Source organism: Amblyraja radiata, chromosome 5 (genome assembly GCF_010909765.2).
Source record: "Amblyraja radiata isolate CabotCenter1 chromosome 5, sAmbRad1.1.pri, whole genome shotgun sequence".
NCBI lineage: Eukaryota > Metazoa > Chordata > Chondrichthyes > Rajiformes > Rajidae > Amblyraja > Amblyraja radiata.
In genome coordinates, this window is record NC_045960.1 from 60,949,851 (window position 1) to 60,968,540 (window position 18,690).

At 43.6% G+C, this 18,690-nt stretch overlaps 1 protein-coding gene across 2 annotated transcripts in view; it reads right to left on the bottom strand.

The window, feature by feature from the left end:
• Positions 1-18,690, bottom strand: part of LOC116973364 (fibronectin type III domain-containing protein 4-like) — a 219,743-nt gene that overhangs the window by 24,670 nt on the left and 176,383 nt on the right. For both annotated transcript variants that reach the window (XM_033021353.1, XM_033021352.1), the window contains exon 4: positions 14,616-14,705. In XM_033021353.1, coding sequence (XP_032877244.1) covers positions 14,616-14,705 — 90 coding nt within the window. The remainder of the gene's footprint in view (positions 1-14,615; positions 14,706-18,690) is intronic.

Consider the following 18,690-nt stretch of genomic DNA (forward strand, 5'->3'; position numbering starts at 1 on the left):
AGAATGCTTCATCTGGGGCTTGAGCAACTTACAATGCAAGATGTACCATCCAGTGCTTTGAAGAATGTTAGCAAACACTGCATGTGTCAATATGTCTCAATAGATACTATGACATTTGTATAGTGATGTCAGAAATAGAATTCTTCACACTGAGCATTTGTTTTTATTTGTCTGCATCAATGAAAACCTCAGAAACCTCAGTTCATAAAAACACTTTCTTTATGGAAGATTCTAGTGTTTTCTTATCTCAGACAGCCAAATGTGAAGTGATTTCGTTTTCTGAGTAAGTCTGGATGTGCACAATCTTCAAACAGGGAAATGGCTTATCCACTCAATCCTGCTAACAATTCAACTCAAACTCAATAATTCTCAGCACATCCGAAAATTGTTTTGGACTATGATTCTCCAAATAGCATACACCTCATTTGGAGATAAGAATCCCTCTGCTTCGTTTTTAACTCCCCCTGTTGAATTCAACATAAATCGGCCTTTCGCAAAATCTGCAGCAAAAGCCAGGTGAGGGTTTAATTCATTTTCTGTATTTTTGATACATGCTTCAACACTGAGGGGAGATCTGGCAGTGGATCTGAGATGGAGAGATCAATGGAGCAAGATAATGGTGGAAACTGGATCCTTTCTCTTGTGGTGAGACAGGAGGAGCAGTGAAAAGCTCCTGTTATCACTCAGATTATTTTGATTCCCTCTCACACACATACCCTCAATCTGCCAGGGTCTTCAGCCTTAACAACATGCTGTAGACCTTCCTCACAGGTCCCCTGCCTGCTGTCAGCACCTGCCTCCAGATTGTGCTCTCAGGCTGCAGCAAGGCCGACTGCCCTCAAATGGGTGAGTGCAGCAAATAGTTGGTTATACAGTCTGCTGTTAGCATTGGACCTTGCTGGGCTTCCTCCTAGCCAGTGTGCTATCCACACCCTCCCATACTCCCAATTCAATCCAATGTATAGCATAATTAACATTACATTTTCAAAGAGCTAAAGAAACCATATTCCGTCAACTGAAGTGGACAAGTGATTTCTTACTTCAGCCCAAGACAAGTCATTGTCACAGCGGCATGGTGGTGCAGCGATAGAGTTGTCGCCTTACAGCGCTTACAGCGCCAGAGACCTGGGTTCGGCCCTGACCATGTGTGCTGTGTTTTCTCCAAGGTCTTTGGTTTCCTCCCACACTCCAAAGACTTACAGGTTTGTAGGTTAATTTGCTTGGTATAAAAATGTAAATTGTCCCTAGTGTGTGTAGGATAGTGTTAATGTGCGGAGATCGCTGCTCGGTGTGGACTTGGCGGGCTGAAGGACCTGTTTTCCTCGCTGTATCTCTAAATTAAACTAAACTAAAAATTGAAGGATTTTATGGTTGGAAAACTGTAGCCATTATACAGCTTCAGATCTCATTGGCCTAATGCTGAGTATTCAGTGGATACTGGCAGGCAGCTCATCATAACACTGGTGTGTGTGTTGGGTGCTTGATGACACAATGGGCAAGCAAGGTCAAATTGGTGAAGGGGCTCAACACAGGAGAGGGTCTGAACCAAAGATTATAGAGCGGAGCACGATGCGCCACTCAGCGAAAAAAGCGTAGTATGACATGTGTGATTGTCGACTCCATTTTACAGGGTTGCCCCCACACTGTCATGGCGTCCACATCTAAGCTCACTGTTCGGTATAAATTGCTCTAATCGCCGATGTGGACGACCCTACCTGTCTTTCTTTAGGTTCCCCAACAACAAAGAAAGGTGAGGAAATATTATTGTTTTCTGTCGATATTATTCTGTCCTGAAGATGTTATTTTCTGTTCCCCTATCAAGACTCATTGGGAAACTAGGTTTGTCGGTACATTAGAAAGTTACTAGATTTAAAAAAAATAGATCTACACTTACCACAATAATAAAGTCATCAATTTTTGTTCTTCTGTACATTTTTGTTTTTGTTCTTGTAAGACAGGAGTCTCTAAAATATGGTCCATAGGACACATCAGGCCCATCACGAGATTTTAAGCTCAGAATCGAGTCGGGGATTGCAGCGACCCGGGGCGGCTCTTAGTGTTGTTACTGGTTAGATCCCTTGAATTGTCAGAGCAGAGACATCACAGGGCGGCTGTGAAGAAGGGTGCAATGGTGCGGTGCGTGGTTCGGTGGCGGTCACAATGTGACGGCTACGGGTTATAACGTGCCATCATTCCCTCTCTCTCTCTCTCTCTCTCTCTCTCTCTCTCTCTCTCTCTCTCTCTCTCTCTCTCTCTCTCTCTCTCTCTCTCTTCCCCCCCCCCCCCCCCCCCCCCCCCCCCCCCATCTGCCTCTCTCTCTCTTCCTCCCCTCTCTCTGCCTGAGAGTTGATGCCCTGCTCGTGTCTTAGGTCTAAAAGAGGATAGAAAGCTCTTCTACATTGAAGGTAAATTGACATATTAGAGGCAAAATGCATCTTCAATATACAGGTCTCTCCCCACAACTGAAAACAATTGCACTTAAGTGATATATCATCCATTCTACAGATATGTAGTTATAATCTTTTTTTTTCTTCTTAGTTAATCCTATATGCGATTTTCTGCAATTTCAAATGTCGACAGCGGGTCCAGAATACTCGTCGACAAGATCTCCTACACCGAACTCCGGTGTACGCAGTTCCAACGCTATTTGACAACCTGACCACGCCAAAACGTCTGTTTTCCCAACGCAGGTTACTCAAGAGGAAGAATGAGAACCTCCCATTACCCACACTAAATTGTGCAAATGACGATTTATTTATTATTGTATATGTTGGAAATTTTATCCTATGGGGTAAGCAAGGGGTAGGGCTATCATTGTCTGAAATATGTTGAATTTTACATCACTTTCAAAACACCGCAACCCCTGTATATGTTGTGCACAAAATGATGTAAATTATGTAAATATTACCATAAATGACGGAAATAAAAAGTGTTTTCCTTGGCTATGAAGTTCAATTTAGAGTTATTTGAAATTGTGGAGGTTGGTACAATATACTGCTGACCCACAAATGTGTCGTTATGAGACATTCACATTTAAAAAATCCATGTCTCAAAAAAAAGCAAGAAGGTCCCCATGTTATTTGACCAACTTATCGACTGAATTTAAATATGTAGGTATGTATGCAGTACATTGTGTTACGCTAATATAGAATGAAAGAATGGAAAAATATTTTGACATTGTGTTCATGGATATTTTATTCACAATATTAGCATTTCATATATATATATGTGTGTATATGTATATATGTGTATGTGTATATATATATATTATATATATAGTATTTTATATATATATATATACACAGAGAGAGGGAGAGGTTGAAAGAAAAAGGTTGCTAAACAAATTAGAGGAAATCACAAGGAAGAAACTAGAGAAATATAAATGTGTTTGTGTGTGTGTATATATAGATCGATATCACATTTTTTTACATGAATTGGTCATCAAAACTAAAACTGAGCCAATCTTCAATTTGGCACCACACTCTCATCGGCCATCAATGCACTCAGATCCACAAGGTAATGTACTGTTTGGATCACATGGGGTGTCCACTCAGATGGATGCAGTATTCTACTAGTATTCTGATCAGGTGAATGAAGTGGAAATGGTGTTTGCAATTTTATTGTTCCATGTGGTATTCATCAACATAGAAAGGAATAAGAAATACGTGCACTTACTGCAACAACCGTTACACAAAATGATTTTGTGTATTCTGATGCCATTTTTGGAAACTTGTCATCAATGTGCTATCTTTTCTACATTTGTTGTTGATACTATGTCAGTCATGAACCCAATAAAGTGCTTGTCAAGGAATTTGAAATTTGACCCAATATGTCATATTTTTGTGTGTATATATATATATTGTGTATATATATATATTTATTTATATCTCTGCATATATTTATATGTATATAATTATATATATAATTGCCTTTATGGTTTATGTACATCATCTGACAAATAAGATAGAGAGTAACAGTGATGCTTTAAATCAAAGTTGCTTCTGATCCATGAGAAGGAAATTTATTTCTCTCCAACTTGCCTCTCACACACAGGCACACACAAACACACATTCATATAAATATATATATGTTAAATTTAATTTTGTGCACAGTGTGTGTTAAAGCAATGGAAGGGAAACAGCACAATACAATGCAAGGGAAACTATGCAAAGGAGGGGGCTTGGGAGGAAAGATGGGAGGAAAATGGGGGAACAGGGGGGAAACATCTATCTATCTTCTATCTATTCCATCTAATATATAATACTGTGTGCCTGCCGGCGTCCGTCCGTCCGGCTGCCGGCTGCCTTTCTTCCTTTGATTTCTTGCTACGCCGAAACCAGACGCAGAATCGCCGACATCTTTTCCATTTCGGTAGAGATTTAACTTTTCTTTCTAAGTATCCGCCCCTCATTACATTTCGTCGTGTTTAAGTACACATTTTTAATCAAATCCTTCTCCCCTGGTTTCCTTCTCCTATGGCTTCTCACCCATAGAAGCAGCCCCAGCCCCAGCCCCTGCTGAACGTTCCATCGTGTGATGTCACAATGCCCGATGCTCACAGATGTCCAATCGGAATGGATTCATTTACATATGCCTTTGCAGGAGCACCAGCACCTTGTGAACGTTCCATCGTGTGATGTCACAATGCCCAATGCTCAAAGGCATTGTTGCCATAGAGGGAGTACAGAGAAGGTTCACCAGACTGATTCCTGGGATGTCAGGACTTTCATATGAAGAAAGACTGGGTAGACTCGGCTTGTACTCCCTAGATTTTAGAAGATTGAGGGGGGATCTTATAGAAACTCCTGGACAGGCTAGATGCAGGAAGATTGTTCCCGATGTTGGGGAAGTCCAGAGCAAGGGGTCACAGTTTAAGGATAAGGGGGAAATCTTTTAGGACCGAGATGAGAAAAACATTTTTCACACCGAGAGTGGTGAATCTCTGGAATTCACTGGCACAGAAGGTAGTTGTGGCCAGTTCATTGGCTATATTTAAGAGTGAGTTAGACGTGGCCCCTGTGGCTAAAGGGATTAGGGGGGTTGGAAAGAAGGCAGGTACAGGATACTGAGTTGGATGATCAGCCATGATCATAGTGAATGGTGGTGCAGGCTCGAAGGGCCGAATGGCCTACTCCTGCACTTAATTTCTATGTTTCCCTCTCCTCACCTCTCCCACCCATCCTTCTCTCCCCCACCCCCCTTCCCTCTCTACCCCACGCCCTTCCCTCTCCACCCGCCCTCTTCCTCCTACCCCTCTGTCCCTTTTCCATCACTCCCCCTACCCCTCTCCTCCTCCCTCCCCACTCTTCCACCTCTCCCCCCTTCCCCCTCCACTCTCCTTCCCCACTCTTTCCCCTCTCTCCCCCCACCCCTCTCCCCCTCCCTCCCTCCTCCCCTCCCTCCCCATCCCCCCTCCCCCACATCTCTCTCCCCATCGCCCTCTCTCACCCCCTACCTCGCTCTGCTCTCCCTCCCAAATCTGTCCCGTTTCCTCCTCCTCCTCCTCTCCCCCCCCTCCCCTCTTCCCCCCCCCCCCCCCCTCCACCCACCTGTGTGTTTGGGGGGTGGTTAATGTGAGTGTGAAGCCACAGCCCCCCCCCCCCCCCCCCCACAAACGCCGTTGGGGAAACAGACCCAACGGGTCTGCACTTGGTCTAGTTTACAATAAAATTAACTAAAATACGTGAGGTAATAGATGCGCTATATCAAACACTGTTCCCTACAACACTGATTACACCAAAGATGAGGCATACACAGCGGGAGGCATAACGGAAATTGCGTTATGCATTGACAAATGGCGGCCGTGACGTTCCGTTACGTACTACACCTAATTGCGTTGGTTTACGTCGGAGTGGAGTATCTTACCCCGCTCTATGATCTTTGGACAGAACCACACAGAAAGGACTTCAGTTTTGTTTTAGGGCTGCAAGAAGTATTTGCTGCCATTTTGGTATAGTCCCCAATAAATATTTCAAGAACCACTGGTTAGACTAGTCACTAACTGGTATAAATTGCTAGAATGTATGCAAGTATATTATCTGCAGAGTACTACCAGAAAATCCCCCAATTTGCATGTGAGCTCAAACCATCTGCTTATTTCAGTTGGATGCAACATCGATTTACATCCATGCTTCAACTAATCCATTAGGGATATTGAGATGTTCCTCTGAGATGATAAAATGCAATTAGGAGATTATTTACCTCCTAATGAAGTCAGATACTTGACTCCAAGAATCATGGAAAGCACAAAGTTCATAAAAATAAATCTGCATTACTAATATCATTAATGGAAGGGAATTTGCTGGTGTTACAACTCAGGTCTGTAAATAACTTTTACCTGTTATCCAAATGAGTTATAGTCACAAAGTCAGAGAGTCATACACCGTGGAAACAGACCCTTCGACCCAACTTGCCCAGGCCGAACAACATGCCCCATCTACAATAGTCCCACCTGCCTGTGTTTGGTCCATATCCTTCTAACCCTATCCTATGTACTTGTCCAAATGTTTTTTAAATGTTGTGGATGGTACATGCCTCAAATATCTCCTCTGGCAGTTTGTCCCATATACCCACCGCCTTTTGTGTAATAAGAAAAGTTTCCCTCAGGTTTCCATTAAATCCTTCTCCCCTAAACTTAAACCTATGGTTCTTGATTCCCCTACTCTGCGTAAAAGTCTCTATGCATTTACCCTATTTATTCCTCTCATGATCATATACACCTCCATAAGATCACCCCTCATCCTCCTGTGCTCCAAGCATTAAAGTCTTAACCTGCACAACATAGAAACATAGAACATAGGTGCAGGATTAGGCCATTCAACCCTTTGAGCCAGTACCGCCATTCAATATGATCATGGCTGATCATCCAGAATCAGTACCCTGTTCCTGCTTTCTCCCCATATCCCTTGATTCCATTGGCCCTAAGAGCTCTACTTCTCCTTATAGCTCAGGGTTTTGAGACTTGGCAACATCCTTATAAATCTTCTCGGTATCCTTTCCACCTTAAAATGTGTCAGACAAATCACCAGGTTCAAAGATACGCAAGAACAGACAATAAATACCTAGTTTGCCAATGTCTAGTGTAGCGTTTCTCAACCGGGGTTCCCCGGAATGCTGGGGTTCCGCGAGAGGTCGCTAGGGGTTCCGAGAGAAATAGTGATAAATAGGGTAATCATATGTAAATGGATTTTTGAGTCATTTTGTGTTTAATTCCATATTCGTAATTTTATTATACACGTACAGCATATTTAGCCGCGTCTATTTAGCATATTTAACAATGTCATATTTAGCGACGTCTATACGGCACCAGTGTGAAACGGCCTTTACTGGTCAGTGAACCGGTGGTGTACATGACGGACTCGTATATCATCAAGTGACTCACTCGAGTACAGGTGCATGCAAGGTCTCCATCAGTCCTGCCTGTGCTTCCTGGCATGCAGGTCCAGTCCCTCATTCACTACGTTATTTAGTCATTTTTACCCATCATTTAGGGATTTTATATGAATTTTAAAAATGTAAGTATATTTATGTTTATTTTTGTTAGTTTATCAAAAGTTAATTTATGTGTTTTTGTTAGTTTATGAAAAGTTTATGTGTTGTTTTCTCTCTCTTTCTATCTCTAGCCTCTAGGTTAGTTCTTCTGTTTGCCTTTATTTGCTTCAGTTTTGAATAAGCAGTTTGATTTCAGTTTTTTTTTTTTTGCATTGTCAATAAACCTGAGATAAACATAGAAACATAGAAACATAGAAATTAGGTGCAGGAGTAGGCCATTCGGCCCTTCGAGCCTGCACCGCCATTCAATATGATCATGGCTGATCATCCAACTTAGTATCCCGTACCTGCCTTCTCTCCATACCCTCTGATCCCCTTAGCCACAAGGGCCACATCTAACTCCCTCTTAAATATAGCCAATGAACTGGCCTCAACTACCCTCTGTGGCAGAGAGTTCCAGAGATTCACCACTCTCTGTGTGAAAAATGTTCTTCTCATCTCGGTTTTAAAGGATTTCCCCCTTATCCTTAAGCTGTGACCCCTTGTCCTGGACTTCCCCAACATCGGGAGCAATCTTCCTGCATCTAGCCTGTCCAACCCCTTAAGAATTTTGTAAGTTTCTATAAGATCCCCTCTCAATCTCCTAAATTCTAGAGAGTATAAACCAAGTCTATCCAGCCTTTCTTCATAAGACAGTCCTGACATCCCAGGTATCAGTCTGGTGAACCTTCTCTGCACTCCCTCTATGGCAATAATGTCCTTCCTCAGATTTGGAGACCAAAACTGTACGCAATACTCCAGGTGTGGTCTCACCAAGACCCTGTACAACTGCAGTAGAACCTCCCTGCTCCTATACTCAAATCCTTTTGCTATGAAAGCTAACATACCATTCGCTTTCTTCACTGCCTGCTGCACCTGCATGCCCACTTTCAATGACTGGTGTACCATGACACCCAGGTCTCGCTGCATCTCCCCTTTTCCTAGTCGGCCACCATTTAGATAACAGTCTGCTTTCCTGTTTTTGCCAACAAAATGGATAACCTCACATTTATCCACATTATACTGCATCTGCCAAACATTTGCCCACTCACCCAGCCTATCCAAGTCACTTTGCAGTCTCCTAGCATCCTCCTCACAGCTAACACTGCCCCCCAGCTTAGTGTCATCCGCAAACTTGGAGATATTGCCTTCAATTCCCTCATCCAGGTCATTAATATATATTGTAAATAGCTGGGGTCCCAGCACTGAGCCTTGCGGTACCCCACTAGTCACTGCCTGCCATTGTGAAAAGGACCCGTTTACTCCTACTCTTTGCTTCCTGTTTGCCAGCCAGTTCTCTATCCACATCAATACTGAACCCCCAATGCCGTGTGCTTTAAGTTTGTAAACTAATCTCTTATGTGGGACCTTGTCGAAAGCCTTCTGGAAGTCCAGATATACCACATCCACTGGTTCTCCCCTATCCACGCTACTAGTTACATCCTCGAAAAATTCTATAAGATTCGTCAGACATGATTTACCTTTTGTAAATCCATGCTGACTTTGTCCAATAATTTCACCACATTCCAAATGTGCTGCTATCCCATCTTTAATAACTGACTCTAGCAGTTACCCCACTACCGATGTTAGACTAACTGGTCTGTAATTCCTCGTTTTCTCTCTCCCTCCCTTCTTATAAAGTGGGGTTACGTTTGCTACCCGCCAATCCTCAGGAACTACTCCAGAATCTAAAGAGTTTTGAAAGATTATTACTAATGCATCCACTATTTCTGGAGCTACTTCCTTAAGTACTCTGGGATGCAGCCTATCTGGCCCTGGGGATTTATCGGTAAGTTATTTTTTGCTTAAACCAGTTATCAGAAAAATATATTATGTTTGCCTTATGAACTTTACGTTTATGAAAGAGAAAGAAAGAGATTAATAAAGATACATAATAATTTTTATGTAGGGGTTCCCTGAGATGAAAATTATTTCAAGGGTTCCGCATGGGTAAAATGGTTGAGAAACGCTGCTCTAGTTAATAAATTTGTATTTGGGTGCTTGGTCACATAATGGACGGAGAGATTTGATCTCTGTAAGCACAACACGTCCTCTCATGGAGCAGGCGGGATATTGGCTGTGATGAGCCATGCCATGTAATAGCAGGTACAAGGGCTGCAATTGTTCATAGCTCCATGTTCAGAAGCAGTTTTCTTACTGTGAATGGGAGACTGTTCTCATGATAGTTTTTGGCTTATGGAGTCCAACAATGGGAACTGGCTGATGCAGGTTAAAACCCTCTTCTGTTGTTCTCATTCAATCACCTGCCCACACCAACAACTCCCCTAACCCCCGTCCCACCATTACAGTAGTCAAACAAGACCTCCAATTCCAAATGTTACCGCAACACCATCATTCGGTTTCCTCCCACACTCCAAAGACGTACAGGTTTGTTGGTTAATTGGCTAGGTAAATGTAAAAATTGTCCCGAGAGTGTGTACGGCAGTGTTAATATGCGGTGAACTCAGTTTATTTATTCATGTGTTTTGTAGTCGATGCCTACTATGTTCTGTTGTGCTGAAGCAAAGCAAGAATTTCATTGTCCTATCAGGGACACATAGTAAACTTTATTTATATAGCACATTTTAAGTCAATTTGCATTGACCCCAAAGTGCTTCACATAATTTAAATAATAAGTTCCATTGCAAACCATAGAAAAAGGTTTAAAAAAAATGAATAAAAATGGACACAACATAATACAGAGTTCAACACAAACATCAAACATGACAATAAACTCACTTAGAAACATAGAAACATAGAAAGTAGGTGCGAGAGTAGACCACCAGGTCCGTCGAGCCCACACCGCCATTCGCTCATGGCTGAACACTAAACAGACACACTTACCCACAAACAGTAGACACAAGACACAGAACACAAGACACTACCCTCCCCTTTATACCGCTATCACCCCTCTCCACCCCAAGAACCTCGTGATCTCCTGGGGGAGGCAAAAAAACGGATAAAAACCCAGGTCCAATTCGGGAAAAAAATCCGGGAAATTCCTCTCCGACCCCAATCCAGGCGATCGACACTTGTCCAGGAGATCACTCAGGTCTTACTATACTAACCATACCTAGGTCCATATCCCTGCCCTCTCCCCGTAGCCCCTTATCCCCTTGGCAGCTAAAAAACCATCTATTTTAGTCTTAAATATATTTAAAGTTTCTGCTTCCACTGCTCCCTGGGGCAGTGAATTCCATAAATTAACCACCCTCTGGGTGAAGAAGTTCTTCCTCATCTCAGTTTTAAAAGAGCCCCCCCTTATTCTGCAACTATGTCCCCTAGTTCTAGTTTCCCCGATCATTGGGAACATCCTCGGTGCATCCACCCGATCAAGGCCCCTCACGATCTTATATGTTTCAATGAGATCGCCTCTCATTCTTCTAAACTCCAAAGAGTAGAGTTCCAGCCTACTTAACCTTTCCTCATATGTCAATCCCCTCATTGCAGGAATTAATCTTGTAAACCTTCGCTGCACTGCCTCCAGGGCTAGTACATCCTTTCTTAAGTATGGACCCCAGAACTGTACACAGTATTCCAAATGTGGTCTCACTAATACTGTGTACAGCTGCAGCAAGACCTCCGTGTTTTTATACTCAATCCCCCTAGCAATAAAGGCCAAAACTCCATTGGCCTTCCTGATTGCTTGCTGCACCTGCATACTAACTTTTAGTGATTCATGTACTAATACCCCTAGATCCCTTTGCGTTGCATTACAACGCAGCTCCTCCTCATTTAGAAAATAACTTGCCCTATCATTTTTTTTCCCAAAGTGAATGACTTCACATTTATTAGTATTAAATTTCATCTGCCAAGTTGTTGCCCACTCACCTAGCTTATCTATATCCTTTTGCAGACTCTTCCTATCCTCCTCATCCCCTACTTTTCCTCCCATTTTTGTATCGTCCGCAAATTTTGATATATTACACTTGGTTCCCTCCTCCAAATCATTTATATAAATTGTGAACAACTGGGGTCCCAGCACCGACCCTTGCGGAACCCCGCTAGTTACCGGTTGCCATCCCGAGTATGAACCATTTATCCCCACTCTCTGCTTCCTATTTGTTAGCCAATCCTCTACCCATGCTAATATATTACCCCCAATCCCATAATTTTTTATTTTTAGCAATAGTCTCTTATGTGGCACCTTGTCAAAAGCCTTTTGGAAGTCCAAGTATACCACATCCACCGGTTCCCCTTTATCCACCCGGGTTGTTACTTCCTCAAAGAATTCGAGCAGATTCGTTAAACAGGACTTCCCCTTCACAAAACCATGCTGGTTCTGTCCGATGAAGTCATGTTTATCCAAGTGCCCCGTTAGTGTTTCTTTAATAATTGTCTCTAACATTTTACCCACCACCGATGTTAGACTAACCGGCTCTATAGTTACCCGCCTTCTGTTTACTTCCTTTTTTAAATATAGGTGTTACATTGGCCATTTTCCAATCCACTGGGACCGTTCCTGCCTCCAGGGAGTTTTGGAAAATTATCACCAATGCATCCACAATCCCCACCGCTATCTCCCTCAAGACCCTTGGATGTAATCCATCAGGCCCAGGGGATTTATCCTCCTTCAGTCTCATTAATTTCCCTAATACCACCTCCTTGGTGATCTTAATAGTATTTAGCTCCTCCATTCCTACCGCCCCCCGTTTATCCAGCGTTGGAATATTTTTTGTGTCTTCTATGGTGAAGACTGATACAAAATACTCGTTTAATGCCTTTGCCATTTCCATGTTCCCCACCAACAACTCTCCAGTCTCACCCTCCAATGGACCAACGTTCACCTTAGCCACCCTTTTTCTTTTTATATAACTATAAAAACTCTTACTATTAGTTTTTATGTTGTTCGCTAAATTCCTTTCATAGTCTATTTTCCCCGTCTTAATTAATCTCTTAGTTATTTTTTGCTGACCTTTAAATGCTTCCCAATCCTCTACCCTCCCACTATCTCTGGCTACCTTATATGCCCTTGCCTTCAGCCGAATACTATCCTTTATAGTTTTACTGAGCCATGGCTGACTGTTCTTACCCTTACCCCTTTTTTTCTTCATAGGAATAAATTTTTCTTGAAGGTTATACAGTATACCCTTAAACGTACACCACTGCTCATGTACCGTCTTATTCTTGAGTCTGCTATCCCAGTCAACTTTGATCAGCTCAGTCCTCATACCTTCATAATCCCCCTTATTTAGACTAAGCACCCTAGCCTGAGTTTCAACCTGCTCCCCTTCTATTTGAATATGGAATTCGACCATATTGTGGTCACTTGTTCCCAACGAGTCCCTAACTATGACATTTTTAATTAATCCTGCTTCATTACACAGGACCAGATCCAAGATTGCCTCCCCCCTTGTCGGTTCTGTGACATACTGTTCTAGGAACCCGTCTCTAATACATTCTATAAACTCTTCCTCTAGTCTACCCTGCCCAGTTTGGTTTGCCCAATTAATATGAAAATTGAAGTCCCCCATGATTACAGCAGTTCCCTTTTTACATGCGTCAACTATTTGCAGATTTATGTTCTGACTAACAGCGTCACAGCTATTTGGAGGTGAACTTGAACTTGAACGCTGGTCGACGCGGACCCAGTGGGATGACGGGCCTGTTTCCGAACTCTATTTCTAAACTAAACTAAACTAAACTGCTGATTATGATCTATCTCCCCTTCCCATGTACTGACCCAATCCATAATCCATCAATCAAAGCACAAGCCTTCCAAAACTGGATTTTTGACCCACTTTGATGGTGCTGAAGATCCTTTCTCCCCTCCATGCCACGAGGGCATCATGCAAGATAGAACTCGGCAGCACTAGGGCCTTGGCAATAAAACTTGCAGTAGCCTGGTGTGTACTGCACATTTTACACACTTGGTGAGCATCCATGATTTATATCTTATCCCTTTAACTTCAATAAAAATTAACATTTTCTTCCAATTATTGAACAGCAATAGTGAACTTTTCAACCATACGCAACGTGACCGAGAGTAAATATTATCCTTCTCTAATGAGAAGATTTCACTTTCGACAGCTTACTTAAAATTAATCACCAAAGAGTTTCATAGTGAAGCAACTATGCAAGTAGCTTACTTAGCGAATAATTAATGCACCAAATCTGTGCAGTCATTGCACTGGGGGAAATCTGCTTCTGGCAGCATGGTCCTGTGCAGAGGCTGCCATTGGCAGGCCAGCACGTAGCAGATAAGAGAGTGCTTTACGGGCACTGGGACTCTCTGCAGGAGTGGGGGCAAACAGCAACAGAATGATGTTGAAAGCAGTCAAAGCTTCACGGAGATTGAATGTTTGTGAATTGCATTACAAATTGCCAAAAACATTAAGGTACAATGACAATATTTAAATGACATTTGGACAGATACATGGGTATAAAAGCTTCAGAGGGACATGGGCCAAACATAGACAAGTGAGATTAGCATAGAGAGGTGTCTTAGTTGGCATGAACGAGTTGGGCTGAAGGGCTTGTGTCTATGCTGTATAACTCTTTGAATCACCATGAAAACAAAGAAATATTAGGAAATAAAAATAATATTAAAATATAAAATTAATAAAATAATTTAAATATTAAACATTCACACACACACTTAAAGCCAACAGGATATATATTTTATCGACATAAGGGACTCCAGATGCTGGTATCTTGAGTAAAACACAAAGTGCTGGAGAAACTCAGCAGATCAGGCAGCATCTGTGGAGGGAATGGACAGACAACGTTTCGGATCGGAGCCCTTCTTCAGATATATATTCTTTTATAAAGCTGATTCTCCGTTCTCTCAGCAGCCACTTCTCCCCACTTGGTCCCAATGGACCTGTGACCTGGTGCTAGGTCCGTCAGCGGGCTGGGAAATCTGGGGAAGCTGTGTCGGACCCACCCAGAGGGAAAGGCAGACCCTGTGCTCGGAGGCTCTGAGCTCCTGCCCAGCAGTGATTAAAAATGGACGGCTGCCATGAGATATGCTGGTATCTGAGCACTCTTTGCCCCGTCAATTTGTTAAATAAACTGAACACAATAATGCATAGATGAATAACTGAATTAGTTACTGTGACCAAAGATTCTCAGGAGTTACGTACCTGCCCACATAATCAGAACGGTCACAATGATGATCATTTCTCCCGTCTGTAATGGCATGTTCCTATTCATTTCCTGCACTGTCGGATCATCTGCAGACAAGGAAAAGCAAAACTCCAGTGACAAATATTACAAGCAGGGCTCGCCGCTAATGGATTATAACACGCTGACCAATTGAGCATATTGTTGCAAATGAAACAGTCTCAAAGTCTATTGGAGCTAGAAAACAAATTATTACCTTCTTCATACAATGAAGGAGGCTAGTGAGGGCTCTTTATATTCACCAATCAGTGCACAGGCATGGGGGTTTCAGTGTTTCTAACCAGCTTATTCAGATACATTATGAGGGTCTGTGTTCTCCATCTCTTTCCCTTCTGTTTTCTAAGTTTTCCGAAGCATTGGCTCAACATGTAGGTGTGCAGTTCTGACAAACAGCAAGCATTTTCAACTTTAATTTGATTCCTTTTTCACTGCTGACTGATATTCCATATTATTTTGTGGATTCGGTGTTCTGCATTTCAGATTTACAACAATCGACAGTTTTTGTAAATGTATCATTTTAGTGCCAATGCTAAAGGCGCGGACTCCGTTTGACAACTGTTCAATTCGAAATCTGTCACTTTTTGTGAAACTGAGTAATTCATGGAAATTGTAGGAGTCAGCGTCACCGGCCATGAAGTCATAAAACATTTATCAGCATATTTCAAACTACTTTAATTCTGAATATAACACCACGTTCCGGTGGGCGGCGCGACTTTCGTCAGCAGCGGCCTCTGCAGTCCGTCTGCGTTTTTATTATTTTATGTCTTATGTTTTTATGTAGTTTTTGTTATTTTTATTGGGGTATGTGTGTGGGGGGGTGGGGGTGGTGTGCGGGGGGTGGGGGGGGTGGGGGTAACTTTTAAATCTCTCCCTGCACGGGAGACCCGACCTTTTCTTTGTCGGGTCTCCGTTGTCGTTGGGGCTGCAACGAGGAACGGCCTCCAACAGGAAGACCGGGGGCTGTGGTGCCGACTACTCACCTCACCGTCGCGGAGCTGGCCGAGTCCAGAGCGGGTGGAGCTGTGGTGGACGCTGCTGCGGCCCGACCCCCGGAGATTCGGAGGCTGCAACTGCGGGTTTGGCGGGCGGCACCGGGAGCCCGCGGGTCCCTGGAGGGAGACCGCTTTTCAGGGCTTCCGCAACGGCGACTTCTCCCGCCCGAGTTGCGGGGTTGAAGAGCACCTGAGCGGGGCCTTACAGCACCGCCCCGCGCGGCTTGGAATGGCTGCGGGACTGCGAGCGCGCGCCGGGGGCTCTAACATCAAGACCCGGTGTGCGGCCTTGCATCACCCGGCGTGGCTATAATGGCCACGGGACAATCGCCATCGCCCGCCGGGGGCTTTGACTTTGACTCTGACATCGGGGGGGGAGAGTGCAGTGGAGAGATAAGTGTTTTTGGCCTTCCATCACAGCAATGTGATGGATGTTTATGTAAATTATGTTGTGTCTTGGGTCTATTTGTTTGTAATGTATGGCTGCAGAAACGACATTTCGTTTGGACCTCAAGGGGTCCAAATGACAATAAATTGAATTGTATTGTATTGTATTTGAGTTTCTTGGATGCTCTGTCAAACACTGAACCACAATAATGCAATTCAATATTGTGGAGAGCTGAAGAAGACTATCAAGCTTGTTGAGCCTGCGTCATCCAGGCAGTGGAGAAAAAACCCACAGGAAAAATAATGAGAGAATCATTTGGGGCTAATCCAGGTTAAGAAAACGCCAAATTTTCAGATTCCCCAAAGTAATTAGGCAAAGATCCAGGACCACGGAGGTTGATAACACATTTTATGGTGGCTGCCTGGCAACAAAAAGACTAATACTGCCACTGCTCCTTTTGGAACATTGTCATGTTGCAATGTAGGGGTAGTGTGGGAGGTGGAAAACACAAAACACCACTCAAGCATGAACATAGCAAACACAGAATCATACAATAAGGAGGAGGCCATTCAAGTCATCCAAATAGTCCATTTTCCTATCCTCTTCCCATATCTAGCAATTGCCCTTTGAGTACTTATCCTGTTCACTTTGGATGTTACCTACAGTGGCGCAGTTGTAGAGTTGCTGCCTTACAGCACCAAAGACCCGTGTTCGAACCTGACTACGGGTGCTGTCTGTATGAAGTTTGTACATTCTCCTTGTGACTGCATGGGTTTTCCCCCTGTGCTCCAGTTTCCTTCCACATTCCAAAAAAATGCAGGTTTGCAATTTAATTGGCTTCTACAAACTGTCCCTAGTGTGTAGGATAGAACAAGTGTTCAGGTGATTGTGGTTGGTGCAGATGAAGGGCCTGTTAAAAGATAACTAAAACTATAACTATTTTTGATCCTGAACCCCTATCAAGCAATGGATTTCCAACAACTAGCTGCTCTGTATAAAAGACTTGGTTTCCATTTTCCCTCTATTTCGTTAAGTTTTCACCATTCTTCAGCAAAGAATAAAAGCTTCCTTCTACTCTCTCTGAGCCCTTCATAATTTTGTACACCTCCAACACTATTTCATCTATCTAGCTCCTGGGAGGACCCCAGGTTTTCCTGTCCATCCACGTAATTATAATCCGCCATCACGGGATTCATTCTGTTAAACTTTAACTAGAACTTCTAAACCTCAAATCTTCCTTAAAGTGTGGTGCCCAATATCGGAAGTAACACTCCAGCTCTTGTTGAAATGGTGTTCCACAAAGATTTCAAGGTCAGTTAATTGTCACATGTACCAGTTAAGGACCTGTCCCACGAGCATGCGATTCCATACGGCAAGCACGACCTAACGTGGTCGCTTGAGCCATACGGACTCGCGGGGCCTTTCACACTTCGATCGCCGGAGCCGTATGGAGTTGTGCGGAGCTGGTCCCGACATCGCGCGGGGCTCCAAAAAACTGACCGTGTTCAAAAATTCCGCGCGGCAACGGTCTGTCGGCCCGCAGCTGCCTCGTCGCTGTATGCACCGCCTCGACGGGCGTGCGCAGCGTCTCGACGCCGTACGCAGCGTCTTGACGCCGTATGTCAGGCGTGAACTTCCCGCGGACTTCCCTCGAACTTCACGTCACTCACTCGACCTCCGCGCGGCCCCCGCTTCCGGTTTGGTCGCGCTCGCCGAATGCAGGAGCATGCTGATGGGATCGGCCCTGTACGGGGATCACTCGACCTCCGCGCAGCCCCCGCTTCCGGTTTGGTCGCGCTTGCCGCATGCAGGTCGCATGCTCGTGGGACAGGCCCTTTAAGGTACAGTGAAATTTGAATTACCATACAGTCATACTAAGTGAAAAGCAACAAGACACACAACCACATAAAAGTTAACATAAACATCCATCACAGTGGATTCCACATTCCTCACTGTGATGGAAGGCAATAAAGTTCAATCTTGTTCCTCTTTGTTCTCCAGCAGTCGGGGCAGTCGAACCATCTGCAGTCGGGGCAATCAAAGCCCCCGCAGCCGGCGGTCGAAGCCTCAGTGTCGGTGCGATAGAAAACCCTGCATCGGGGCGGTTGAAACTCTCTGCGATAGATTTAGGATAGCTATCGAAATATGTACTCGATATCTTTATATGAGTTAAGTAAAATGCTTTTCATTTTATGCTACCTTCATTTACGTATGTTGATATTTGATATACATGGAACAGAGTCAATGGAGGTTGGGTATTCTGGTTTAGCACATCTGCTTCAAAGCTTGCTGATGCTTCTCAATTCTTTCCCCATGACTTTCACTGTACCAATAGCTCATGTTCATTGGAGGTTTATGTAATTCAACTAATAAGTTGCTAAACTGCTCTAGAAAATGAGACTTGCTGGATCCTTAGCAAGGGACATCACTGGGTTACATTCTTAAAGTCGCCATATAGTAACGTCATAGGATAAAGTATATAAAATCAGGGAGCTGCTAACCAATAAAAACTGACTCATGTGAATGGCTTTGGTGGGAAACCAATGCATCTTGGAGAAGAAACATAATTCTACAACTCTTTGGGTTTTCTTGCAATACCCCATGCCAGTGTATAACAGTGTATCACAGTGTATCGCACTGTATAACAGTGTATCA